General features: G+C 48.7%; 1 protein-coding gene across 1 annotated transcript in view; it reads right to left on the minus strand.

Annotated features, from left to right (window-relative positions):
* The window catches only part of ULK4 (unc-51 like kinase 4), a gene marked incomplete at both ends in the record, with an annotated part of 259,342 nt that overhangs the window by 179,155 nt on the left and 52,339 nt on the right, over positions 1 to 27,848 (minus strand). Inside the window, 4 exons of the mRNA XM_080934211.1 lie at positions 2,689 to 2,745; positions 2,887 to 3,008; positions 5,502 to 5,635; positions 13,826 to 13,953. Coding sequence (XP_080790337.1) covers positions 2,689 to 2,745; positions 2,887 to 3,008; positions 5,502 to 5,635; positions 13,826 to 13,953 — 441 coding nt within the window. The remainder of the gene's footprint in view (positions 1 to 2,688; positions 2,746 to 2,886; positions 3,009 to 5,501; positions 5,636 to 13,825; positions 13,954 to 27,848) is intronic.

Below are 27,848 nucleotides of genomic sequence, written 5' to 3' on the forward strand. Positions count from 1 at the left end.
GCTAACAAGAATGATGCGTAATGCAGTGAACTTCATCATCCCTAAGGTACACGGGGGCAAGGTCAAGGCGAGGCAGAGGTCACGGCTGAGGTGCAGGTCTCAACACGATCTAGTACCTGACTTTGGAGTTAGCACTGTTTAGCAACTCCAAGCCCCCTACTCACAGGGTGCATACACTACAGCACCGTGTGAGAGGAAAGACTGAGCAGCCGGCATGAGCCCCCTGATACCTCCCCTCCAGTCCCTGGCTGGAAGATCTGAGCAGGACAGCTGTTCCCGGACTGTGAGCGCGGGGAGATGATCCCTGTCACACTGGGACAGGCGGAGCATGCGTGTTCTTTGTGCACATCAAATACTACCATCCGTGCCTTCAGCTCACAAACAGTCAGCAACAACAGTTTGTACACAGCAAACAGCAGGGCTGGGGTTGCAGCTTGGCAACAGTGTTGTCCTGAGGTCAATCCATTGAAGAGTATGATAAAAGCAAATAAAATTGGAGGACCATAGAACTATAAATAACTAGATGTAAGCTATTAGCCCAGAGCAGAAGTCTGTGGCAGGAGTTAACCAAATATGGTGATCTATGCCTGTAACCCCAGCAATCAAGAGGCTGAGGCAGGAGGATCAGTGTGAGTCCAAGGCCTGCCAGATTGTTTAGTGAGTTCAAGGCTAACCTGGGCTACATAGCAACTCTGTCCCCAAAGGAGAAAAGAAAAAAAAGACTCCATGAATAAAAAGGTGACACACCTTATGAATCACACATCAGGCTGTGGCACTGTGCCGTGAAGAAGGGACCTCTCCATCTACTAGTGGAGTGCACAGCTCTGGGATGCTCAATTCCTCACATGAGCTGCCCAGCACAGCACAGAAACCACAGCTCAAAGTCCACCTCTCCAGATGTTTTTAAAATATTTCTACACACGTATCTCTGAACATTTTAACTAAATCTTTAAGCTTTTAAGTTTTATTTCTATGTGCCACATGCCTACCCGAGGCCCACAGCAGCGAGAAGAGAGCATCAGATTCGGAGGCTGGCGGGGGGGGGGGGGTGGGTCATGGCTGTGAGTTGCCACATGGGTGCCAGAACCTTGAACCCCAGGTCCTCTAGAGAAGCAATGCTCACCAAGCAATCTCTTCAGCTTCCTTTTTACTAACATTATATCAAACTATACATATACCGGCCAAACAAACGAGACAATATTTAGCCTGGAAATGCTCAGGAAAGCAAGCCCGGTGTGGTGGAGACTTCTTGGACACACTGAAAGAATGCTGAAGAGAATGTTGAGCTCCCGGTGGACCGAGTAAAGCTTTCCTTCACAAAGCTGAGTTAGCGAGACAGCTCAGCTGAACAGGCACAAGTTCCCAAGTTCAATGCCCAGCAGCCACCCCAAAGCTGGGCACAGCAGTGGCAGTGGGTACCGGTAACCCCACAGCAACGGTGTCCTTTCTGTCGCTGTGACAAGCACCATGACCAACAACAACTTGTGAAGGACAGGGCTTTTCTTAGCTTACAGGTCGCAGTCGTCACTGAGGGAAGGAATCTAAAGCAGAGACCACCGAGGGGCTGTGCCCACCGCTGCTTCCTCGCTTGCTCAGCTGGAGGGAGGGGAATGGAACTGGGGTGGAGGGAGAGAACACACAGAAACACAGGCCGCACCTCACATCAGGCAACACTGTGTGAAGCACTCCACAGCAGGCTTCAGGAGCCAAGGCTGTTCTAGACCCTGTCATGTATGTGGTGCCCTTATAGCCTGTGCTCTTGGTAGGAGACAGAGAAAGGGAGTTACCAGTGACAGCAGGTGACCGGGGTGGTGATTAGAGGCGCAGGAGAACACACAGCCCACTGAACAAACTTCCTAGACTTCAGGATTCATACCATGAGGACAAAGTTGAAACTGAACCCCAATGCTCTGACCTCAGACACCTCTCTCCAGTGTGTGCCCTAGAAACATCACCTTCTCCTCTAGGAAGAACCTTCTAGAAAACTACCTCCCTCCTGAGCCCCAGCCCTCTGTCCCCTGAAACAGCAACACTGCTGAAATGCCAACTGTGCCTTGTCTGTGCCTCTGTGACTCCCTCCAGCCTCCTGGGCCCAGTGTAGATGACCAGGTCAGGCTCCAGGTGGCAAGTGACAGCACTTAGTGTGTCCTGCCTCAGTATGCCTGCAATACATACTGTCACTTCCTGGGCCACAGCGTCATCAGGAAGATTGGTGTGTGCAGACCCTGGATGAAAATAACAGGGCAGCTGGTTTTCCCGTCTTCCCGAATTGTCAAAATAATAATAATAAAAAAAAAAGCGAAAGAAACAGAGCTCGACTGAGTCTAACTCAGTAAAGTGTCATCCTAGAGAGACGTGCGTGTGGCTGGCAGCGAGAGGGTAACACGGCACTCTCGGCCCCCCACTCACACCATGTCTGTTCAAATGCTTAACCCAGTATCTACTGAGTGTTTACGTGCAGTTTCTACCCTATTAGGGGCTGCCTCTGAACAAGATACATTATCAGGAGAGAATGTATTTTTCCCAAATGTCAAATTTTATTACAGAGAACAGATAAAAATATAAAAAGGTCACCCACTTCCCTACAAACAAATGCCACCGGGCCTTTTAAGTCCTCCCTTCTCACACCCACACCACAGCCAGCAGCAATGGCTGCAGTGTTAGCCAGACATGGCTCCTGCTACTCACAAGAATAGTTCCGTAGCTGAAGAGAAACTCTTCTGTTACAACTTGAGGGCGAAATACCTGAGGGACAAGATTTTCCACAGATTACATCTCCGAAGCCAACAATAAACTTAGTCCAAGACCGACAGACGGAAGGGTCTGGTGGAAGTGGAGGTGGCCCTGCTCTAGGGGACAAGCATGGGGACCGGTCACATGTGTTACCTGAGACATGACCAGGTGGAGCACCACAGGCATCATGGGGAGACACATCTTCAGCTGCTTCCCTTGGACCGTGGACGGGTGCTTCCGGCCGGATACATTTGCCAGGGCGTTGAGAATGTCACCTGGGAAGCACATCAGGGGAGGTGTGGTGGTAAGAGACCACAGAGGGGCAGGAGGAGCCTCCAGCCATGGGTCCATCACAACCTTTAATCTACAGGACTGGGTAGCCACCAAGCCTTTTCATTCACTTTTGTGTGTGTGAGAGAGAGGAACTCATGTAGCTCAGGCTAGACCCCAAGTCCATACAGAGCTCAAGACAATTGCCCTGCTTCCACTGCCCAGGTGCTGGATCTACGGCAAGTGCTGGCGTTGGTGGTGCGTGTCACCATGTCTGGTTCTATGCAGAGCTGGGAATCAAACTCAGGGCTTTGAGCATCCTGGGCAGGAGCTCTACCAACTGAGCCATATCCCCCACCCTCCCCCAACACGCACACATGCTGGTAATATAGGACACTGTGGCCTCTAGGGACAGAGTGTGACAATTGACTTAGCCACTGTCAACTGACTCCTAGCCTACACATGACATAAAGTGGAACAGTAGTGGTTGGTCTGAGAAATTTACTTGTTATTCAAATTGACCATCATTGCTTATTGATTTAGAAAGCTGATTTTAAAATACAAGAGATTATAAAACAAAATTTGAGAAAAAAATAAAAACAATGTTCAGAACTTTTAGGATTTATTATTTATGTGTTATGTGTGTGTGCAGTGTGTGTGTGTGTGTGTGTGTGTGTGTGTGTGTGTGTGTAAGTGCAAGTGCCCAGAAGAGGGCATCAATCCCCTGGAACTGGAGAACAGATGGTTGTGAGCCACCATGTAGTTGCTGGGAATTGAACCCACGTATCCTGGAAGAGCAGCCAGTGCTCCTAACTGCTGAGCCATCTCTCCAGCCCCAATTTTCAGCATTTTTCTGGATGAATTGTAAGGTGGTCGGTTTTCAGTCATTAGGTGAGAAAGTCCCTGATTTACTGGTAAGAAAGAGCTGCTGGCAGTTACGGCCACATTGCCTTACTCCACAGCTGCAGGTCTGCATCTCCACCTTGACCGCTAGACTCTAGCTCGCTGAGCTGAACACTTCAGCTCAGAGCCACGTCTGCTGGGAAAGCCAGGGATAGAACCCAAGAACCCCATCCCTCCTCGAATCACTTTAACTTCCAAAAGTAACAGAGCAAGGCACTGCCTTCCTTGCAGGCAGCGTGCTCTATAGACACCGATACAGGCTCTTACATTAAAGGTGCTTCTTCAAACCACCTAGATTCTCAGATGGTGAACCACCAAAACCCATGACATCAGATTTAAACATTTTAGATTAGAAATGTAAGCCTGTATATAATGTATTTCTGGATGTGGTGCTATATGTCTGAATTCTTAGTACTGGGGGGCTGAGGGAGTTCAAAGCCAGCCTGTGCTACACAGTGGGTTCAATTCCAATCCAAACTTTGTCTCAACAAAGGAAACAAAAAGCAAACATCAATAAAAAACAAAAGTGGGCATGATGGTCCACACCTTTAATCCCAAGACTGAAGAGGCAGCAGCAGGCAGCCATCTCAAACAGCAATAACAAAACCAACCCGTAAACAAGTAACAAATATGTGTATGGCTGTGACTTCAAAATATGGGAAGATCACTTCTCAGCCTTTTAACTAGGATCAAGTGCATATGTAGAAGAAGAAAGGTTTTAAGAAAATTAACTCAAAATGACCATATAAACCCAATATTAATTATTGTTGTTGGGTATGGTTCTTGTTTGGGGGGGTTGTTTGTTTTGTTTCTCCATTTTGAGACCTGGGGCTGGGGTGGGGTAGGGTTTGTAGCTCACTATGTAGCTGAGGGTAACTTTGAGCTTTTGATCCTCCTGCCTTTACCTCACGGATGCTGGGATGCAGGAAGACATCGCCACACTGGATGATGAGGCGCTGGGGATGGGACCCAAGGCTTCGCGCATGGGACACAAGTGCCAGCTGAACTTCACTCTGGTTGCCTATTTTTTAATCACTATCTACCTCAGGTAACCCCCAGTGTAACACATCTCAGTCCTGTGACTGACACAAAACAATTATAAAGAAATCAAGACAAATGTGAGTCTTAAAGCCACAGATTGAAGCAAAGTGTCTCCATGCTCCCTGCAGACTGGAGACTTAGGACAGCACACACCAGACCATGGCAGGACTGGTGTATGAGGCCGGCGCGGCTCAGCGGGGTGGGGGGATCAGCTCAGCTAGTTTCTCCTTCTCTAGAGAGGGGGGATCAGCTAGTTTTGTCTTCTTCTGTTTTGATTTAATGTTCCGCCCCTGGAAGACCGATCACACCTCAGAGCGGTCCCCAGTGCAAGACTAGGGCAACGCCAACTGGACTGGACGGGGACCAAAAGGCAAGAAGGAAGAGGAGGAGGAAGAAGAGAAATAATAATAATCAGAGTTGGATGGGAAAAGGAAGAGTCCAGAGGAATGAACATATTCAAAACACATGCAAAATTTCCAAAAATTAATTTTTAAAATAGAACAAAGAAACAAGATGAACAAGTGGCCCCAGAAGGGTGAACGGCTGTCACTTACCGAGGATCCGTGGTGGCTCCTGAGCCAAGTGCTGGATGAGGAGATCCAGGCACCTGGCCAGGTATTCGTTCCCACTCTGCAGCTCCTTGCCTGGGGAGGCCTTTCTGCTGTCTCTCTCGATGTACATCACCAGCCTGCCAGGAGCACGAGGCAAAGATCACTGCTCGTGATAAGACCACGCACAGTCCGCCCTAAAGTACCAAGTCGAATGTTTGCAGAGGCGCAGTGCCAGCGGTGCTGACCAGCCCTTCGGCCGGCCTCACTTTCCAGCACGGCCATCCATGCAGCAGGAAAGATGGCTGAACCAAGTCTCTCCCCATGTTACAAACAGCACCCCAGTTTCATTAGCCTTTGGTCAAAGGAAAGTGACAGACAGTGGCCAATAAAGACATTTGCACACATTTGCTCTCAGCCCCCCAGGATCAGGGGAGAACCCTCGGTACCAGGCCTTCTGTTGGTCATTAATATTAAAGTATAGACACAGATCCACCATGTGCACATACATCCGTGTGTGTGTGTGTGTGTGTGTGTGTGTGTGTGTGTGTGAGAGAGAGAGAGAGAGAGAGAGAGAGAGAGAGAGAAGCGTGCTATATGCCGTCCTGACCACCCATGAAGCTCAGCATCTTCTAATGTGTTGACTGACCATCTAGAGTAGACATGTGTGTGAAGGCACACATGTGTGAAGGGGCATGTGTGTGAAGAGACACATTATGAAGGGCCTGCTGAGTCTTGCTTCTATTTCTCCTGGATTCTCTGATCCTTTGGGTCACTCGCTCAAAGGTCTTATCCATGTGACAAGTGCCCTATGGCTTGACTTGGATTTTTTGTTTGTTTTTAAACTTTGTTCTAACAGAAGTCCTTCACTTCACATTAACAATATGCCAGTATTTCCTTTATAATGAGCTTGTGGGTCCCGTCAGCAGGATCAACGGCTAAGCCCAGGTTGCTGAGAATCTGTCTGGAGCTGACGTCACCACCACACAAACCACAACGCTTCCCTCGGTTCCCTCGGCTCCTTTCACGTGGAGCCCATTGCGTGCGCTGCACACGCCCTGCATGGAGCCCTTGCTTCTCACTGTTCAGGAATAATTCCCTTAAATATTTACCGATGTGTCTTTCCTCTCTCCTCCATCCCTGCCAGGAACCTAGGTGAACTCTTCCTCCAATCCAACACCTTCATTTCTGATCAAACCTTTGACTCAGCTCCAGAGGACAGGTGATAAATGGACTTTGGACCCAAATTCAAATCCCAGCAACCCCATCCTATCTATGGACTTACTCTGGTCGGTTCTTTACTTCCTAAATCTGTAACTGGGAGAAAGAGACTTGCTTAGCAACTCTCAAAACCCATCCCCTGACTAACTGGCCTGAAACATAAGAATTCAAATGAGCAGAAAGGAAAAACAGGAATCTAGAATGTTCCTTGGAGCCTTTTGCTGGAGTGTGACTAGTTATGAACAGGGCCCAGGACCGTGCCAGCACAGTGAGTCACAGCATGCAGCTTTGCACTTTTAGAGTAAAGCCAGGCTCTCATTGGTGGGGCCAATGCCTTCAGCGGCCCAAGTTGCCTGCTGTTATCTAGTAGTCTGGGCACACAGTAGTGAGCCATCATTTATGGGGTAGAAATGATCGTGGCTAAGGCCAGAACATCCACCATGTGTGGAGGAGGTCCATCTCCCCATGCACTGTTAATCCTAGCCCTGATTAAGGACTATGGCAGTTGGCTGGCGGAGAAAAACAGAGCCTGTGTGTTGAATGGGCAGACCCAACGCACTACTGATCTAATCAAATTCGATGCTGGGGAACATCGTCCAGTGAGCACAACAGCAAGTCAGAGCTGGCTGCATCCTTCCTTTCAACTGAGCATGGCTAAAAGTGCAGAGCATGCTGCCAGGGAGCACCAGACAGGGGTTCAGTGGATGGGAGGGCTCACTCGGGGGAGCACCAGACAGGGGTTCAGTGGATGGGAGGGCCCACTCGGGGGAGCACCAGACAGGGGTTCAGTGGATGAGAGGGCCCACTTGGGGGAGCACCAGACAGGAGTTCAGTGGATGGGAGGGCTCACTCGGGGCCTAAGATTATTGAGAAGAGGCACCAGAAGAAACAACTGAGGAGACAGCTCAGCAGGCAAAGCACTTGAGGAAGCGAGAAGATCAGAATGCAGACCCCACAGAGAGGCCAAGTGGGTGCAGTGACCCACCAGTAATTCCAGCCTCGGAAAGCCAAGAAGGGATCCACAAAGCAAGCTAGGCGCAAAGACTGTCCAACAAGCTCTGGTTTTGATTGAGACAAACTGGCTCAAAGAATAAAGCAGACAAGAGACTGAAATCATTTCCAACCTCAGCCTTGGACACACACACACACACACACACACACACACACACATACACTGTACACACAAACATGTGTGTACATAAGTACACACACATGCATATACACCCGAATCTGCACATGTGCTCAAATGCAAATATACATCCATGCACTCACATCACACACACATACACATATGCAATGGTTTAACTGAGAAATGTCCCTCACAGGCTCAAATACTTGGATTCTTTGCCAACACTGGGTGGCGCTGTTTAGGGAAATTATAGAAAGCCTAGAATGTGAGGTGTGGCTGGAGGAAAGTCTATCACTGGAGGCAACTTTGAGAGTTCAAAGCCTCGCCGCACAACCTGTGCCTTCACTGTTTCTGCACACGGTCTTTTATCACGGTAACAGAAAACTGGTTAATGTAATCTAAAAAGGAAAGGAAAGTTCTAGAAAAAATGTTTCCATGGAGGCTTCTCAGGGGCTCAATGAAGGGAGAGTTAGTGTGAGCACTTTGGTGATAGCGCTTTGGGGTGTTTGCTCTGTGAGCTACTTAGGGTCACTAGAGAAGCACACACTCATGCAGGTTCAGCCACATACTGGAAATACCCAACCGGGTTCCTGAGACACATCCCAAAATTGCCCATGCAAAGGTGGCCTCAGAGGGGCAACAAATGCCCCTCCCCCTCATCTTCATTTCAGATGTAAGATGGCCACGAGGATTTTATCAGTTACTGTCATCTTTAACTGTTGTTTGAATTTTCAGGGTGATCGTATGTAGGCGTGTGTCACAGGACATGCATGGAAGCAGGGACAACCTTTAGAAGGCTTTCTAACCGTGCACATTTGCAAGGGCTCCAGGGTTGAGCTCAGCTCTCCAGACTTGCATACAATCACCTCACACCGCGCTATCTCCCCGGACACTTCTTTAATTATGAATTATGCAGACTATCTGTCCCTGTCATTAGAAATATCTCTAAAGCAGAGAGATTATTATGTATGACAGGAAATCATGGATGTCTCGTGATCACGGAAGCTTTACCTATAACTTCTGTTTATTTTATTTCTGTATCTAGGTGCTGTGCCTTCACATACGTGCACTGCATGCCCGCAGCACTCACAGAGGCCTGAAGAGGGCAGCACAACCCCTGAAGCTGGAGTTACATGTGGTTGTAAGCCGCAGTGTGGGTGCCAGGAACTGAACCCAGGTCCTCTGCAAGAGTGTTCGGTGCTTTCCTGTGGTTTTTAAGGGACAGAAGTTTCCAGATTATACAGAAAAAAAGTAAGTATTTGCTTCTGTGCTTTCTCTTCTCCCCCAGATTTAAACATATCTCCTTCCAGATGATGTTGGTTTCTTTGGGGTATATAATTCTTTAATCCACCTGGAATTAGGTTCTGTAGAAGCAGAGAAAATAAAATTTTCCCACACAGCTAACCAATTATCCAGAGTAAATATTTCTTTAAGAAAATCTTCCTTTAAGATCAAAGAAGTTCTTTCTTTTATTTCACTGATTTCCATATTAACAGAGATGCCATGGGGTGGAGGGGAGAAGCCTGATTTCCCTCTTGCCCCCCAGGGCTCTCACGCTGTGGACCTGTAGGACCATCTCTCTTCGGGAGGAGGGAGGAGCAGTCCTCCCCAGAGACGATCCATCTCACCATTGCTCACACAGTCTGAGCACACAGCCATTTGGAGGAATGGGTGGACATTTGGGGGCTGTCATGTCCTTTCTAGCGGATGCTGATGGCTCAGTGCCACAGCCAGCTCTCGTGGCAGATGGATGGGAGAGCTGACATCACCAGAACGTGCTGAAGAATAGACAGTCATGGTGGCGGATGGCAGGTGGCGGTGATGACAGGAAGCAGAAAAATATCCACAAAATACCATAAAGGTTATCACAGGCTGAGGGCCAGACACGTCCATCAGTGGCTGACAGGTAACCCGGTGATGCTGCCTAGACCATCAGCACAGGACTGAATGGGCTGGTGAGTGCGTTTTCCTATTCAGCTTGGTCTCTGCAGACACCACAACTTAGCCTGGGCCTCAGGGCAGAAGGAAAGAGGAGCCTCTACACTCTCAGAGAGCAGCTTATGACATCAAGTCAAATTCCCAAGTCTAGGGAAGAAATCAACTTTTACCACCTTAAAGACCCTGTAATCCTCTCAGTCTCTTATAATGTTTACTTATTAATTTTGTTTGTTTGTTTGTGGGGGAGGGGCTGGGCCGCAGGCCATCAGGCTCGGTGGCCATGGCCTTTACCTGCTGAGCCCCCTCAAATGCTCGCCGCTGAGTTCCTGTTTGTTTTGCTTTGTTTTTAGTTACAGGAATGAGACACTCACAGCTCGACTCCTCCTCCCTTCCCAGCACTGGTTTTAGAGAGACTGAGTCCCAACAGCAAAGAAGGCTCGGCAGGGTCCAGAGCGGCAGAAGCAGCCAGCGCTGTTGCTCCCGCCACAGGCAGATAAAAGCTGAACCAGAACCAGGGGAAGGACGGGACTTCAAGTCCACCCCTCATGGGCTCCACCTGCCACACCTGGGGACTGAGTGTCAGACCCATCATGCTTAGTGTAAAGACTGAGTCAGGACAAGTAACCCCTCAGTCCCTTGGGCCTCGGACACTAATTTGGTGTCATTCATTGGTTCCTATTTTTGATGGGCGCTATACAGAAACATGAAAATGCCTGTGTTCTGCCATTGTGAATTCTTCTTTTACCAAATTATGTTCCCAATGAATATAAAACAGAACCAGACCTTCCCTCCTACCCTCATCTATACCTAATGAACACCCCCAAGGCCCGTCACATAGTCCCTACAGGATTCCTCACATCGTCACTGCCTGCAGGAATGACGGCTGGACACCCTGGGGTGTGGACCCTCAGCCATTCACAGTGGCTGATACTGAACATCAGACAAAAATGCCACAACCACAGTGATGGCGGGGTTTACTGCCAGGCCGTTCCCAGCCCTTCCTCACCTCCACGGTAGCATTCACAGATTTGTACTCCCTCTTCTGTTGAGATGGAGAGCCCCCTTCTCCTGAGTTCCCTACCACTGGACAAAACAGTAAAACACATTTAAAACTAAAATGAGCCTAATTAGCCTCTGAAGGGCGAACTGGAGGAGGTGAGCTGCCTAGAGAATGGCAGACAGTGGACAAACAGACAAACGGACAAACGGAGGAACAATGTGGCCGTGCGTCTCCTTCATTGTCTCCCTCCGCTCTTACCTGAGTGCTTCCAAAGCCTCCACCCCAGAATAGTCCCAACAAGTCCCCAAGAAGCATGCCTTTCTGAGCCCTATGTACAAAGACGTCTGACAGATCAGAGGGAAGCCACACACAGCCTCTCCCTCCTCCTCCAGAGTTTGGGCCACGGGTGTTGGCCTTTTACTGGAGAATCCACTGTAGGTCCCCAGCTGGGAGGTGTGGGCAGCACCTCTTCCCTCTGCAAAGACAGAGCTGACAACTGTGGGCCAGTTCTCCTGGGCAGGACGAAGCCATGAGTCATGGGCTGACATCCATTTTCTACAAGTTCCCCAGCCCAGCAGACCCAGGCTCTGACTGGGAGCTATTTACCAGTCCCAGGGGTAATGCCCAATCCCTACACAAGGGAAGTGTCAGAGGTCCAGTGACCAGCAACACTTTCTCTGTACCCTGGACCTGCTACTGCAGAGTAAAGAAGGGCTAAAACCTCCAGAATAGCATCAACTACCACCCACCACAGACCTAGAAGACCAGAGCACCAGCCGGCACCACGCTTGAGTCCCATGCTGGGAAGGGCTGGCCAGCAGCAGATACCATAAGCATGCCTCTGTAATGGGGCCAGCAAGTAAAGGTGGCTGCTGCCACACTGTGGGGCCAGCAAGTAAAGGTGGCTGCTGCCACACTGTGGGGCCAGCAAGCGAAAGTGGCTGCTACCACACTTGATGACTGGGTTCCATCCTCAGGACTCACAGGTGGAAGGAGGGCATGTGCTCCTAAAAACTGTCCTCTGACCCCCCACATGTGTGTTAGGAGCATGTATAGTCCCAACACTCAAAAAATGTAAGAAAAAATAAAATTTTCTAAAAGGAGTAAAATACGTTCTTAAATTCAAGGTAAGAATTTAAAGTTTTAAATGAAAAACGCAAATCCTCACTAGACAGTCTCAACAGTGCAGAGGATGAGTTACCCAGGAGGTTGGAGAAGAGAGCATTTGGAATTATAAAGCCTAAAGCCCAGAGGGAACATAAACTAGATACAACAAAAGGGAGATTTGGAATTAATAGGACAAAGGGGAGTAGAGGCCGAGGGGCTCGTACAAGTCTGAAGAAAAGTCATGGTGAAAGTCAGATTTTCTCAAAAAATGGAGATCTACATGTTCAAGAAATACTCCCCAGAGAGTATATAAAACTTCGAATCTCAATGGGAAGAAAGCATCTTTAAACAGCAGAGAAATGGACACACTGTGTAAGCAGGAGTGCTGGTCAACCACGACAGACAGAGGAAGGGGCATGAGTCCAAAGTCATCAACCACAGGTAACAAGGGCAGTGGAAGGAGCCCTATATGTGTGCACACGTCTGTATGATGCCTGTGTGTGTGTACACATGTCTGTATGATGCCTGTGTGCATACATGTCTGTATGATTCCTGTGTGTGCACACATGTCTGTATGACACCTGTGTGTGCATTTATGTGCATGCTTCCTTGCCCGTGCAGTCCAGAAGTCAACCTTGGGTGTTGTTCCTCTGAATCTGTCCACTCAGTTCTTGAGATCAGGAGCCTCCAGATGTTCTGTAGAGGACAGCAGCTGGGAGCCCAGTCTCCAGGACACGGCACAGCTCTGCCCTCACAGCACCTGGCTCCATCCAGCCTTTCCAGAACCCGTGTGCACAGTGAAGTGCCTCAGCTGCCTTCCTGCAGTGCTGGGGCTGTTTCTGTGTGCCATTCAGGCTTTGACATGACTCGGTATCTTAGGCAAGAGAGAAGACAGAACTTCCAGGCCCAGAGAGAGAGAGAGGGAGAGAGAGGGAGAGAGGGAGGGAGGGAGGGAAGGAGGGGGTAATGGATGGATGGATGGAGGGAGGGAGAGAGAGAGAGAGAGAGAGAGAGAGAGAGAGAGAGAGAGAGAGGCTGAGATGGCCGGTGAGCAGCCATGAGGCTGGGAAGGAGGCCAGGCCACACTGTCGGGTGGGAATCGCTCAGAGTTTCCCATCTATACAGCGCCTTTTCCACTTTATGTTCCCAGCAGAGCCCTGGCTGAGCATGGCCTCGGGGTCCCAGGTCTGTAATCCCACCTCTTCGAAGGCTGAAGCATGAGGACCACAACTTCTAGGCCAGCCTGGGCTACACAGTGAGCTCCAGGCTCCAAAGGAACTGAAAAGAAACCGACTAGACCTTCAGGACTTTCAGGGCCTCAGTGGAGCAGGCCGAGGAGCTGAAGAAATGCTGAGGAGAGTGAGCTGGGCATCAAGAGAACTACGTGGGGCCCATGACGGCACTTGTGACAGGAATGGGTGGGGGAAGCCCGTGTGCTGTTTCACACAGAGAACTCCTGGGGAGGCCAGGCAAGAGAACCAAGGGTTCAGTCTAGCCTGGGCTACAAAACCAATTCCTTTCTAAAAATGAGAAAATCAAACATCCTAAAGTGACAGACAGGCAGACAGTCATCTAGCCTAAGACTGTTTTGGAAATCCTGACTGCTGGTGTCTGTACCTCCCAAGGATGTTCTACTGGGTCTTCAGCTTTTCACCCTAGAAACCTGCAGGCAGACCCCTGCCTCTGAAGGAACAAAGCCTACCATCTTGAGAGCTCTGCCTTAGAGGGATCCAGCCCTGGACAGGCACTTCACCTGCTGGTGCTCGGGGTCCTGGGATACGTTCAACACCCAGGGAGATAGATTAAATCTTGATAACCTTTAGAAAGGGCTTCAGTAGGAGATGCACAAAGGCCAATAAGTAGTCTATATGACAATCACACATACAAACCGCCAATCAAACAGGCCCGTGGCAGACGCTCTCGGGGACACCGTACCTCGCTTGGCAGCTCAGCAGCAGCATGTCCCGGTTATGAATCAAGATGTAAAGCAGCACCAGGAAGGCTTTGGCTCTGATGGGAGTGGACGGACTGTCAAGTAAACGGATGACTGTAGAGACGAAGTCCTGTGGAAGACACGTCGGAAAGGTCAGCTCATGGCCTGCAGCCATCAGTGCGTTGACAAAAGCTTTTTTTATTTTTTAATACTGTTTGTTGTTGACCTTAATTCCTGGGCAAATAGAATCCTAATTCCTACACCTATATCTTATAGGACAGCTATGAGAGGGATTGAAGGGAGGGGACATGAGAGGGACTAGGAGGAGGAGGAAACAGAAGAAATTATATGATTATATTCTAATTACAAGCATTAAATTTTTTTCAAAAAAGATAAATTTTTTCAAATGGTGAGTGATTTGTTCAAATTCTGAGCTGAGTTCAAATCCAGCCCAAATGAAAAAAAGTACTCAAGTATAAACTGGCAGGAAGTGTGGTAGGAAGTGCTCAGTTACAGACAGGAAGTGTGGCAGGAAGTACTCAACTACAGACAAAAAGTGTGGCAGGAAGTACTCAACTATTGACAGGAAGTGTGGCTGGAAGTTGATGGACCAGATAGAGGCGAGAGGAACATGCAGATTCGAGTGTCAGCAGGAGCAAACATGTCGTCACAGAAACGGTTAAGTTACCGTGAACTGACAGAGGTCTGTGGGGCTTAATAAACAAAACATAAGCGCCACACCTGATGACAGGCACGAATGAAAACCCTCAATTCTCCTGACAACACTGACCAATGGCCAGTGACACTCATCAGAGGAATGAAACCAGGGCAGGTTCATATGCAAACAGGAAAAGCACGCGCACACACACACACACACACACACACACACACCATGGAAACCTCAGGATTCTCCGGAAAGTCAGTTGTGTTGATGGTGTTTTGCTGGGCAAACCTGTGAGGAGTGTTTTCCTGAATCAGGCTCAGGTGAAAGACTAAGGCAGACTCGTGAAGAAATGTTTAGCTGAAGGAAACAGAGGAGAAGCAAGGACATGAAAGAACACGTGATGAAGAACTCTTCGCTGGCGACACATGTACTGGTTCTCCTTACACTGCGTAGCTGAGGAGCATTTGTCAGAACTCCGTTGAGAGAAATGTGCCAAAAAAAAAAAAAAACCCTTGCGGTGGTGTGTTGCAGTTTCTTGCTGCTTCTTCAGACTAAGGATGATTGGCAGAGTGATGGCAGTTGAGACAGATTCACTGCTGAGGAAGACGCGTGGAGGACGTGTGATATTTGGAGGGTATACGTCAAACTCGACAGACAGTGACGGGGGATGGGCTTGCTATGGACGGACAGTGACGGGGGATGGGCTTGCTATGGACGGACAGTGACGGGGGATGGGCTTGCTATGGACGGACAGTGACGGGGGATGGGCTTGCTATGGACGGACAGTGACGGGGGATGGGCTTGCTATGGACGGACAGTGACGGGGGATGGGCTGGGCTTGCTATGGAGCTCGCTGTGCGATGCTTGTGGGTCTCACATCTTCGCTGATCCTTGCTTCCCTGAGAGAGGCACAGCCAAGAACGTTCCCTGGCCTTCCTGTTGGCCCTGGTCCCTCCTGCTGACTTGGGCCAAGGCTGTCTCTAGGTAGTGCCACTGCTGCTGGTTCCTGTCTGCTGTCACAACTCTACCAAACCAGGCTGCTGGTGTTTGCGAGTGGATCGAGCTGCTGCCGCCTGTGAACTGAACTGCGGATTTCCAGACAACACAGATGGGAGTTGCTCCAAAGAACCTTTCTAAACAGGTCCACTTCCCACCCCCATGTCCTTTCTTTCCCACTACCTCTGGTGGGTGGTGGCCTACAAGGGAGGTTAAAGCGTTTAAGAACCATCATTAAAAATAGGTATTGAAAAAATTAAAATCATACGCACATGCACACATGCTCACACACACACCAAACACCCACGTTCCTACCAGCTCTGGGCTGGAATGACGGCTGCACAGCACAGGGGCATCAAGAGTGACCCACAGGTTTTTCCATAGGGAACGTCATTGGGCTCAGTGCAGACCTGGACTCAATCTGCAGTCTGGATATGGAATCCTTGCTGCTTCTCCTTCTAAAGCCCCTGGCTTATTTTTAAGGGACATTCAGTCAAGTAATTGGAATGAAAGAGGCAGAGTGCTAACATTTTAGACAGGTCGAAAAACTGCCGGCGTGGTTGAGGACAGACACACAGAAGCTCCTGAGTGGTGACCTCCGTTAGAACAGGTGCGGGACACATGCAGTCTTCCACGCCAAGTGCACACACGCTCATTCTGTCTTCACAATCATCACTGTCATAGCCAACCTCAGCCTCTTCTCCCCTCCCCCGGGTCCAACTGCACTGTGTCCCTCCTGAGCTCATGAATGCTCTGCTTGCCCCCGTGGTGGTTTGAATACGCTTGACCCAAGGGAAGTGGTGCTATTGGGAGGTGTGGCCTTGTTGGAGGACGTGCGTCACTGTGGGCTGGGCTTTGAGATCCTATGCTCAAGCTCTGCCCAATGCAGAACAGCACTTCCTCCTCGCTGCCTGTAGAAGACAGTCTCCTTGTGGCTGCCTTCAGATCAAGATTCAGAACTCTTGGCTCTTCCAGCACCATGTCTGCCTGGATGCTGCCATGCTTCCTGCCATGATGATAATGCACTGAACCTGTAAGCCAGCCCCAACTAAATGACTGCCTTTATAAGAATTGCCTTGGTCATGGTGTACTTCACAGCAATAAAACCCTAAGTAAGACTCATCCTGAGTTCATGAATCATGTTCCGTTTCCCTCCTGAGTTTATACCACAGGCTTTCTTTAGCCTTTCCTTTTCCACCTGCTGTGTAAGCTGCAGCCACAGTGGATATGTGGGTGCCCACCACCGCTAACATCCCTACAGCCACTACAACCCGAGTTCTGGAGCTGTGCCCCTCATCCTGTCAGATAGCTGCTGTTCTTGTCACAATGTTTACACTCACACACACAGGACAACTTTTCTTCTTCCATGTGGTCCTGATACTCAACAGCAAGTACCGTCAGCTGCTGAGCCATCCTGCCAGCACCTGCTCCTCTTCTCTGTGCCCACTTCGTCACCAGGCAGAAATAAGGCAAGACAAAAACCCTGAACCCAGGGAAGGTGAAGGTGCTCCTTGTGACCTGCTCTGACGGCCGCCTGTCCACACTGGAACTTGTCAGACTCTAGGACGGGTCTCTTCATGGAGAAAGAAAACCCTGAGGAAACAGCTGACACTCATGGATGACACAGGAACTAAGGGACAGGACAGAGGAGACTAGAGTGAGTGTCGGGACAGCCAGGACTAACGCACGAGGAGCGGCTGCGTGTGTCCCACTGGAAATACACCTTGGAGAAGTAAACACAATAGGAAGCCAAGATGGGGGATGGGAGGGAAGAATAGAAGGAAGAAAAGGTGAGGAGAGGTTGGGGGTCTGATCTAAATCTCAGAATGAGGAAACACAATAGTCTATTAAGAAGGGAGAATGTGTAAGTGCAGAGAAGACGCTCAAATCAGGGAAACGAAACCATTCAAAGATTCCACCCGCAGTTCATCTCAAGGGTAAAGGTGAATTTTCCTGATGTAGAAATATCCCATCCATCAAAAAACAAGACTTATAACACTGGGCCCTCAGAACAGTGGAGCCCCTTCAGCCTCCCAGACATCTTAGAAAGTGCAGCATCCAGCGGTCCTGATTTGCTTTCTGCTGTGCTGGTAAACACTGATCAAAAGCAACTTGGGGAGGAAACGGTTTGGCTTACAGGTCAGTCCATCCCTGAGGGAGGCTCGAGCGGAAACTCAAGCCTGGAACCTGGAGACAGTAACTGAGGTAGATACCGTGGGAGAACACTGTTTACTGGATGGCTCTCTACCTCAAGATCAATTACTGTTCCTATATAGCACAGGCCCACCTGACTAGGGAATGGCACTGCCCATAGTGGGCTAGGTCCTCACACATCAATCATTAATCAAGAAACTCCCTCCCAACATGTCTACAGGCCAAACAGATGGTGGAAATTCCTCAGTTGAAGTTCCCCCTTTCAGAGGTCTCTAGGTCTGTGTCACAATGACAGCTAAAGCTGACTAAGACACTCCAGTTGTCATCACTAATGGTCAAAGAAATATTGAGTCAGGAAAAATACTAGTCCACTTTATGAAAAGCAGACCAGCAAAGATGAAGGTGTCCCTGCACAAGTATCAACCTTCAATACAGCTGACAGCCGGTGAGGGCTCAGCCCTGCCTACAGCTGACAGGAAATGACCGCATCTCAAAATCCTGCAGTTTTCTTCTGACACCGCTGCTAATCTGAAGGAATTTATCCTCAGGTAGAAAAACGAATGCATCCCACGTGCACCTCCTTGCAGCGGTAGCAGCATCACAAATAAACCCAGAGCAATCGGCATCTAAAATGGGAAATCTGTCAGACGACACGGAACCAAAGCAAACACACCACTTCCCAGTGCACAAGCTTGTCTCATGACAGAAGGGGGATCACAGGAGATGGCAGACACTGGTGAATGTCTGAGACTCACTGGCCGGCCAGCCCGACCTACTCCAAAAGTTCATGTCAGTGGAAAACCCTATTGCACAAAAGTAAGGTGGCAGACCCTGAGGAAAGTTGTTCGTGCTTACACACACACATCACAAAGATCGGATTAGCAAACGAGTGAAAAGCATGAACAGGCAAAACCAGGCTGCATCCAACAGCCAATGAGAATTTTTCCACCCACAGCCGGCAGCCAATGAGATGCTTCCACCCAGCGTCACAGCCGGCAGCCAATGAGGACAGCCTGGCCACGTTACCTGGTGGGGTGATAGTCTTGAGATCAGCAAGGGCCCTGAGGTGATGTGATAGCACTGAACTCTAGCTTCCTGCTGATAGGAGCAAGAACACAAGCTGACCTCACACCATGCCTGTAGGAGGCACTGCCAAGGCATTCTTGGATAGGACGCACGCTGGTTAATGCAGACAACGTGGTGGCAAGATGCAAACTCATCATCTGGTTAGCACTTGGGGATCGTTTCCACTTCATAAATCCTTCATTAGCAACTTCTAACCCAGTAACTCTAGTGTCATTGCAAAAAGCACTTTGGTGGGCTGCCAAGGTGGTTCAGTGGTTAAGAGACTGGCTGCTCTTCCAGATGACACAGGTTCGATTCCCAGCACCCACATCATCACTCACAACCATCTGTAACTCCAGCTGCAGCTGTAGTTCCAGATGCCTTTGGCCTCTGTGTCCATCAGATACATACACGGTCACAGACATACATGCTCACAAAACACTCATGCACATGACAGATATACCGTTAAAGGGAAAGGCATACACCTGGCACAAAGGAAGCTACCTCCCTACAGGCTCCCCATGGGCTCCCAGAGGGATTGGACCACACTGCCTGTCACTGCTGGTCAAACTGCGCTGCCCATCACTAGCCTGTCACGGTGTTCCCTTAAACATGTATGCACATTCAAAGTCAGTTATTGTAATAATCCACACCATTTTCCAAAAGGGATTGGGTTCCTAAAATTTTACTAGAATTTCAGATAAACTTTAAGAAGAAATGGAACAATAGAGGATTTCCATCTTCAAATCCATTTCTTTAAAACAAAAATTCAGCTAGGTGTGGTGCCTTTAATTCCAGCATTTAGGAAGCAGAGGCAGGTGGATCTCTGTGAGTTCCAGGACAGCCTGGTCTGCAAAGCAAGTTCTAGTACAGGCTACATAGAAAAATGATCTCTCAAAAAACCATCAACAAATAAAATAAAATAAAATAAAATAAAAAGCAAAGATCACAAAAGACTCCAAATCTTGATTAATGAACTCGAAACTGTTCATAAACTTAGCGAACTTTTAGTAAAGGCAGATTTTTGAATGAGACTCTTCCTCACCCAAACCCTACCAAGAACCATACAAATGGCACCTTCAAGGTGGCCTGTTCCACCTCTTACCTCAGAAGGAGAGAACATCACAGCCCCTACCAGTTTGTAGTATCAACTAAACTGCAAGCCTGGCTGTCTTTTCTACCAGCTAGGTCAGGATGCGGGGCTTGTGGGAAGCCAGCATCAGCTGATTCTCACTAGAGTCTGTCAGGTCACTGGGTACCCAAGACATAGATGCCACACAGGTAAGGAGAGTTTCCAGGGGCAAGGGTCCACACTGTACAACCCTGTGTCTTCCCACAAAGATTACTATTCTTCCAGCCCAGTGGAAGTTACCAATCAGAGGCCATTCTCCCGAGGTAGGGCAACTTGGTTCTGCTTGGTTCCCTAAGACTTAGCGCTTGACTTGTTCCCGGTCAGAAGTGAGGAGAGTGATAGTAACATCCTCCTCACACAGATGTGGATGGCAGGGGAGAAGCAGAGTCGGAGGTGGACAAAGAAGAAACAGGAGTTATATGAATATACAGAGGACAAGCAGACACGTGTGCGGATATTCCCAGCAGATTAAAACAGGTTATCCATCAGAAAGCTTTATGCTGAAGAAAGAAAACAAGTGTCTTAGGGCTTCTGTTGCTGCGATAAACACAGCCAAAAGCAGCACAGGGAGGAAAGGGCTGACTTTATCTTACAGACCACCATGAAGGGAGTCAGGGCAGGAGCTCAGAGCAGGCCGGAGGCTGGAACTGAAGCAGAGACCATGGAGACACACTGCTTACCGGCTTGCTCACCATGGCTCACTCAGCCTGCTTGCTTAGCGCCCCAAGGGCCATCTGCCCAGGGCTGGCCCTGCCCCTAGTGAGTGTGGCCCTGCCACAGCCATCATTAGCCAAAAGAACACTGCATAGACGCGCCTACAGGCCAATCTGATGGAGGCATTTTCTCAGTTAAGAGTCCCTGTTCCTCAGATATGTCTAGATTTGTATCAAGGTGACAGAAAAAAACCACCAGTGTGGTAGTGGTGGTGGTAGGGTGTGTGTGTGTGTGTGTGTGTGTGTGTGTGTGTGTGTGTGTGTGTTTTGCCACAACACATGTACAAGTCAGAAAACCTTTTACAAGTTGGTTCCCTCCTTCCTCTGTGTATCTAGAGATTACACTGAGATTAGCCATCAGTTTGGCATCAAGTGTCTTTAATTACTGAGTTATCCCACAGGTTCCAGGTCGCTCTTTTCTTTCACTGGCCCATCAATCAAGTGGAGGGCGGGAAGAAGGTACACATACTTAAGTGCACATGTGGAGGCCAGAGGAAGCCTTCGGGTGTTTTGCTTTATCTCTGTCTTTGAGACAATGTCTGTCACATGAACCTGTAGCTAGTGAGTCTGACAGCCACCACAGCCCTCACAGCAATGGGGAGTCACAGCCAGCATCTTATGTGGGTGCTGGGGATGGAAACCCAGGCCCTCACACTTGCAGAGCAAGTGCATTTACCCACTGAGCCATTCTCCCAGATGCCCAGCTAATATTTTAAATGATTATGAGAGAAACTAAGGCTGGAACTGTAACTCGATGTTCCGGTACTTCCCCTGCGCACACAAAGCCCGGGTCCCCTCCCCGGCACCACATAAACCTGACATGGCCGAAATCCCAGCATTAGGGAGCAGGAGAGTCATAAGTTCAAGGTCATTTTGAGATACATAGGGGGGTTAAGACCAGCATGAGATACTAGAAACCCCAACTTAAAAGAAAATTCAAATTGAACTATTTTTAATGTACTTCAAAATTTTTTAAAACTTGAGTAAATACCTAAGTTCATATGGAATTAGCAGTTTCAGAAAGTACAGCATAAGAGAAGGACGCACACTGAAGAACCTGCCTGCACATGCCCACATATCCCAAGCACAAAAACACTGACAAAAAATAACAACTCTACTTGAAATCATAACGTTAGTGTTACCATCCTGACCAAACACTAGAACAGCAAAATTCTATCACATTAGGAACAAAGGTTTTCAGCTTTAGTTTAAAAAAAACAAAAAACAAAAACAAAAAACCCCAAGGTAAAACTAAAAATGCCACCACGAGCAGGTGACGTATTTTTAAATAGATGTTCGCTGGCTCTGTCGATCAAAAAGAGAGAGATGATAAGCAACCCGAGCCCAAGGAGAGCCCTGCCAGACTCCTTAGAGAGACAGACGGCTCCAGATCCAGAGACAAGACATCCAAGACGGAAACCATTGTCACATCACACAGCAAGACTCAAAGACCACAAGAGTCAAGATGGAAAGGCCCAGGGGGCGACTCGAAGCCTTTAGAAAAAGCTGTTCTGTGCTGCGCTGACTTACAGAGCCAAATCAGAAAGTGCACTCAGAGAGACAGTCTTTGGAGACTGCTAAGCAACCCACTCATTATTCTGCAAACCAGTAAACAAATGTACAAAGCATTTGCCCTGCCTTTGCTCAGGTAAAATGCACCATATCGCTCCTCAGATATCTTTCCAACAGAGGAATCCCGAGTAAGTAAGATAAATGGCAAGATTCCGAAGCCAGTTTAGCAGGAAGCTCTTCCCAGCATAGGCAAGAGCCACCCAGAGCTGCCGAGGCCTCAGTAAAACCGGGTGCCCTGCGTGCCACAAGCCTCCACAGCTCCGCACATTGGAGAGAGGCAGGTGAGTGACACATGTCTCTCTTCTCCTGGGAGGAATCCATTCCCTGGAGGGCTTGATCCTCCCTCTCCCGGGACCCCAAACAGGGATCTAGTCAAACCTGTAAGCACACATTACAAGAAACACACACGTCATGTTAAAAGATCTGTATTTCACAGTGTTTGCTAGATTCAATCAGCTAAATCCAGGTGGGGAAAAGTCTACAGCACTCTGAATTCTCTGCTCAAAAACCCATTTTGAAGATGGAAAAGGATACAGGGGGATCTCAGTGCTGAGGAGGTGAACAGACCAGCTAACCTGAGGCAGGAGGCTTAGTTAGATCCCACAGCAAATAATCTATCAAAGTCATGTACAAGACAATGAGGAAGCTCTGAGTGTGACGGGATATCAAGAACTGGAAGGGCCAGCAAGAGAGCAAAGGTGCCTGCAGCCAACCCTGATGACCTGAATTCGGTCCCCAGGAACCACACAGTAGAAGGACTGGACTCCCACAGTCTGTATTATGGCTTCTACATGCGTGCTGATGCGTGCAATCTCACATTTAGATGTAAGTATAGGCATGCACACATACAAATACATGTTTTAAAGACCTAAACTGTTAGTTTTGTGACATGAGGCAGGAAGTAACTGAATGATGACGTGTCCTTGATACACAAATGAAATTAGCTGTGTGTGTTCAACTGCTGGTGACAGGCACACGTGGGACCTCAGTAATTCTTCCAAGTTCACATTTGAAGCTTTTCATTAGACACACGTGCCCCCAAGCCTCCATCACTCTGGGTACTCTTGGTGCCACTTTTCAGTTCATCACAGTCAGCTCCCAAGGGGTCTTTTTTAGAGGGTAGTTTTGTTTCTGCAGTCAGGGTGTGTCTCCGTGACAACTACGGAGCCCGCCAAGGCTCTCTGAGGCTGGACGCCGGAGTCCATACACTGAGCGGTACAGCCCCTGGACCTGCCTCCTCTGTGCTTAGAGGTTCTAAGTTCCGAGAGCAGACACCATCTGCCTGTGTGCTCATGTCAAAGGAAAGGTGGAGTTTGCAACCTGTGTGAGTCCAGGGCAAAGATTCCAGCCGAAACCACAACTGTCAACAAGTGAAACTAACTCCTGGGGCTCACTCAAGTCCCAGAGGTGAGAGCATAAAGAGAAGAAAAGAGGACTTCACCATGGGACCTCTGTGTGCTGGGCTAAGATCTGGAAGATAGAAGGAAAAAAGGGGCTTTGACTGTGAACTCAGGGCAGCTCCGAGGCACAGCACTCTCACCACACAGCAGGTTGGGCCTTTCAGCAAAAGGGCAGCGTTTCTAACATAATAAACCACACTATCACAGGTAAACTACTCAGGAAAGGGGCCTTTAAAAAATAAGTGAAACCTTACAATTTTACTTAAAAGTTTATCACAAGAAATTAACTAAAGAGCGAGAGAGACAGCTCTGGGGTAAAGCGCTTGCTGAGTAAGCATCGGATACCCTGTACACAGGCCAAAGCCAGGCCTGGCAACCTATACCTGTAACCCCAAGGCTAGGGACAGGGAGACAGAGACAGGAGGACTCTGGGAACATGCTGACCAGTCAGGCGACCAAGCCAAAACTGCAAACACTGTTTAGTAAGAGACTCTTTCAAAAAGTGACAAGGTGGGAAGCAGTAGAGGCCTTCCTGCCTTTTCCTGAGGAGATATAAACAAACACTTGCTCACCTCAAATAGGGCAGCAAGGACAAACCAACAATATGACTCTATCAAAGTCACACTTGGGGAACCTTATTACAGTGACTTACAAAAGCATGAGTGAAGAATTACTCATAGGAACATGGGTAACTCAAAGACAACTGTATCACCAAAACACCCACCCAGCCTGAGTGTGGACCTAGAAAACTTGCCATCTTTGCAACTCAAAAGGCTGAAGGTTTGCCTCTCCTCAACTATCTTTACAACTTATATAACACTGAGAAGAGAGGAGACTTGTAAGTCTAGTCTGATTCAGGGACTCCCTGAGACTTGTGAGTTGTTTAGCTCCTAAGTCAGAACCACTCTATCTCCAGGATGAAAGCTTCAAATCCCAGAGTATTGCTACAAAATATTCTCACCTATGCATGCACAGGTGAGCACACCAAACACTCATATGCATACAATACATGCACACATACACAAGAAAATAACCAAGCATGTCTATGCAAAGTCAAAGGAACAAGGTTAAGTCAGCAACATAGAAAAGTACTAGAGACTACTCTGTTTCAGCTAAACAACATGAAAAACAACATCCTTGGTCCCATTTGCAAAGGGGCTCTGGGGTCCTAGACCTCATCTGATCATGACATTGAACCCCAACACCATCCCCTGACAGAGAAGTGTTAATAAAGACTCATGAAAAGCTGGCTTTTCCATCACAACTCTGTGAAAACTGGAAACTCTTCTGCAGCAGGTCCCTTTCGCCAGCTGGATCCCCCTTCCCCAGCCTTGCTGTCAGAACACATGATGAGGGTCTGCAGCTTGCTCACATGCAACAGTAGTAACCTTCCTCCCTTTCTCTGTGGCTGTCACCAGAAGAGGCAGAGCAGGAAGCCCACATCTTCATTCCCTTCTGTCAGTGATGAAAACACCATTCCCAGACACTAGCAATAGTGCAAAAAGTGTCCAGGGCCCAGCTGCCCGCCTACCAGCCAGGTGCCCATCCCAGAAGGCCAGGTAGACAGTCAGAACCCACTCTGAACAGTGCCATGGGCATTCATTCATCCTTAAACTTCAGCTCAACTCAACAAGGAACCTGGACGCCTGCCCAAACCAGCAGTAGAGAAACAACACCTCCTTCCCCGTGCCAGTGTGGTGTCAGACAGCCTACCAAGGTAGATTTATTATCAAGCCTTACCACCCAAGATGTCTGCATACTGAGTTTCAATTTTCAAGATGAAAGCACCTTGGCAGCACCCGTGTGGGCGAATGTGACACCCCTGAGCTGTGCACTGAGGATGCATTTCTGCCCCACGCTGTGCACTCAGGATGCATTTCTGCCCCACACTGTGCACTCAGGACGCATTTCTGCCCCACACTGTGCACTCAGGATGCATTTCTACCCCACGCTGTGCACTCAGGATGCATCTCTGCCCCACGATGTGCACTGAGGATGCATTTCTGCCCCACGCTGTGCACTCCCATGATGAGAGAAGACAGCTCTGTCCTTAAAGCATTTGCCAGCAAACTCAAGACCTGCAATTCAGTCACTAGGACCTGCATGAAGGCAAAAACCAACTACACAAAGCTCCACACACTCCATGGCACATGAGCTCACACAATCACATACACATGGTAATAAAGTTTAAAGAAAAGAAAGGACCAGTCCTGCCTTACCCACAGCACTTTTAACTCATCTGACCTCAGACCAAGCAGAGTTGGGCCCGGTGCACACTTGGATGGAGAAAGAGCCAATCTGAACTAAAGTGAATGTGCATCCCTGTTATCTGGAGATGTCTGGAGAGCCCTCCAAGCTAGGTGCAAAATGAGAGACTCCCTTTCCCAGCAGGGCTTCCTCTGCTCTACCTTCCCCACACTCAACCTGAGGAATGTCACATAATCCCTGGAGAAATTAGCTGAGCTACAGGTACAACTTTCTAAGAGGCCTCTCCATGTAAATGAGGTATCTGCAGGACCTTAAACCCCAGCCAATGAAACTTCACCCTAAGAAGAACCCTTCTCTCTTTCCAAGGTTCATACAGCCCGTGTTCGCTGCAGTAAGGAGCACAAGCTGTTCTGTTGGTGATCGTCTACCTAAGAGCTGTGACACTGAAATCTCCCGAGGAGGCCTCCTCCCCTTGGCCCTCACTGCCCTACTGGGGTCCTGCTGACCCACCCCCATTGATGTACAGCAGCGCCTGGACACGCCAAGGAAGAAACTAAAAATGGAACCACAGTATCTAATTTTTGTGACTTTGTAAAATATAGTATAAAAATAAGTGAATCAAAAGTTTAAAAATAATTCTGTTAAAACTCTGCCTCTACCACAACTCACTGAGTAAAGCTGCCCAACAGTGACTCTTTTTCTTTCTATTTAAAATGTATCCTTCTCTCAGATATTACATCCTGACCACTCTGCCCTCTCCTCCTCTTGTCCAACCCCTCCCTCCTCTTCCCCTTTTCCCCCAGATCCTCTCCTCATTTCCCTTCAGCAAAGGGCAGGCCTCCCATGGATAGCAGGCAAACCCAGCTGCAGTGAGGCCAGGAACCTCCACTCACAGCAAGGCTGGAAGAGCCGAGACAGCCTCTCTCTCACCTGTAGGAGTCCCACAAGAAGACCCAGCTCCACTGCTGTAAGGGTGACTTTTTCTGTACAATGGTAGAATTTAAAAACTGAATAGCAAATATCCACACCGATTACTAAACAATTCTTGCTTTCAGCCACAGCCATCTGAGTAACACCACACTGGACTGAAGACAAAATGCTGTGCTCAGCACTTAGACTTTCCATGTATCAAGTTGTTTAACTGCTGACTTGAAAATCTGGGATTGCCTGGGGGACAGGCCTTTGGGAACATGGGGTGCAGTGAGGAGGGTGGGATGCAGTGGGCAGGGTCAGGTAACATGGGCAAGGTTGGCTAAGGGTGCATCTGATTATGGTCACTGAGGTGTAAGGACCTGCCCACTGTGGGTGGCACCATTCCCTTTGCTAGGATCCTGGTCTGTACAGGTCAAAAAAGAGCTGAGCAGCCTGTGGTCATGGTTCTCTGCTTCCTGACTTTGGATGGATGTGTCCATCTGCCTCAAGCCCCCATAGCCTTGGTATCTCTGTCATAGACTGTACTCTTGAACTGTGAGCTAAAATAAACCCCTTTTCCTTAAGTTGCTTCAAAGAGTAGTTTATCACAGCAACAGAAACTAAGATACCATGTGAGCATGCCATTAATAGAACAAAATTCTAGCTTTAAATATAAAAAAGCAACAGACAGCATTTAATACAGTAGGACCGCACTCAGCACGGTGGTTTCAATGGCCGCGTTCCACAATCTTCCATTGAGATTTACAGAACTATGGCAGGAGAGCTAGGGTGCGGTCCAGTGTCGGGGGCGTGGTATGTGAGAGTACCTGGATCCGCTGCTAACGCAAAGCGGAAGGACAAATGAAGTGGAGGCTCTGATTGTAAAGTGTGCCTCGCCATCCTGGCAGGCATGCAGAGTCCCAGCAGACCAGAAAAGCTGGAACCACATCTAACTTTGGCCCAAACTACTGTGACCCTTAAGGTGACCCTTAGCTTGCATTGTACACAAACTGTGGACAGACATGGTTGTTTTTAAGAGCTGGTGCATCGCATAGCGTTAGGCTTCTGAAACCCTCTCGGTGTCATTTCTCCTCATTACAAGAAGGTGGCAGAAGCCACGTGCTGGTGCGTGTCACCAAAAGCAGCTTCCTGCATCTTCCAGGGAGCGTTCTGTGATACACACAGGAGTCCACCTGCAGGGACGACACT

The sequence above is a fragment of the Micromys minutus genome, assembly GCF_963924665.1.
Source record: "Micromys minutus genome assembly, chromosome: 21".
NCBI classification, from domain to species: Eukaryota; Metazoa; Chordata; class Mammalia; order Rodentia; family Muridae; genus Micromys; species Micromys minutus.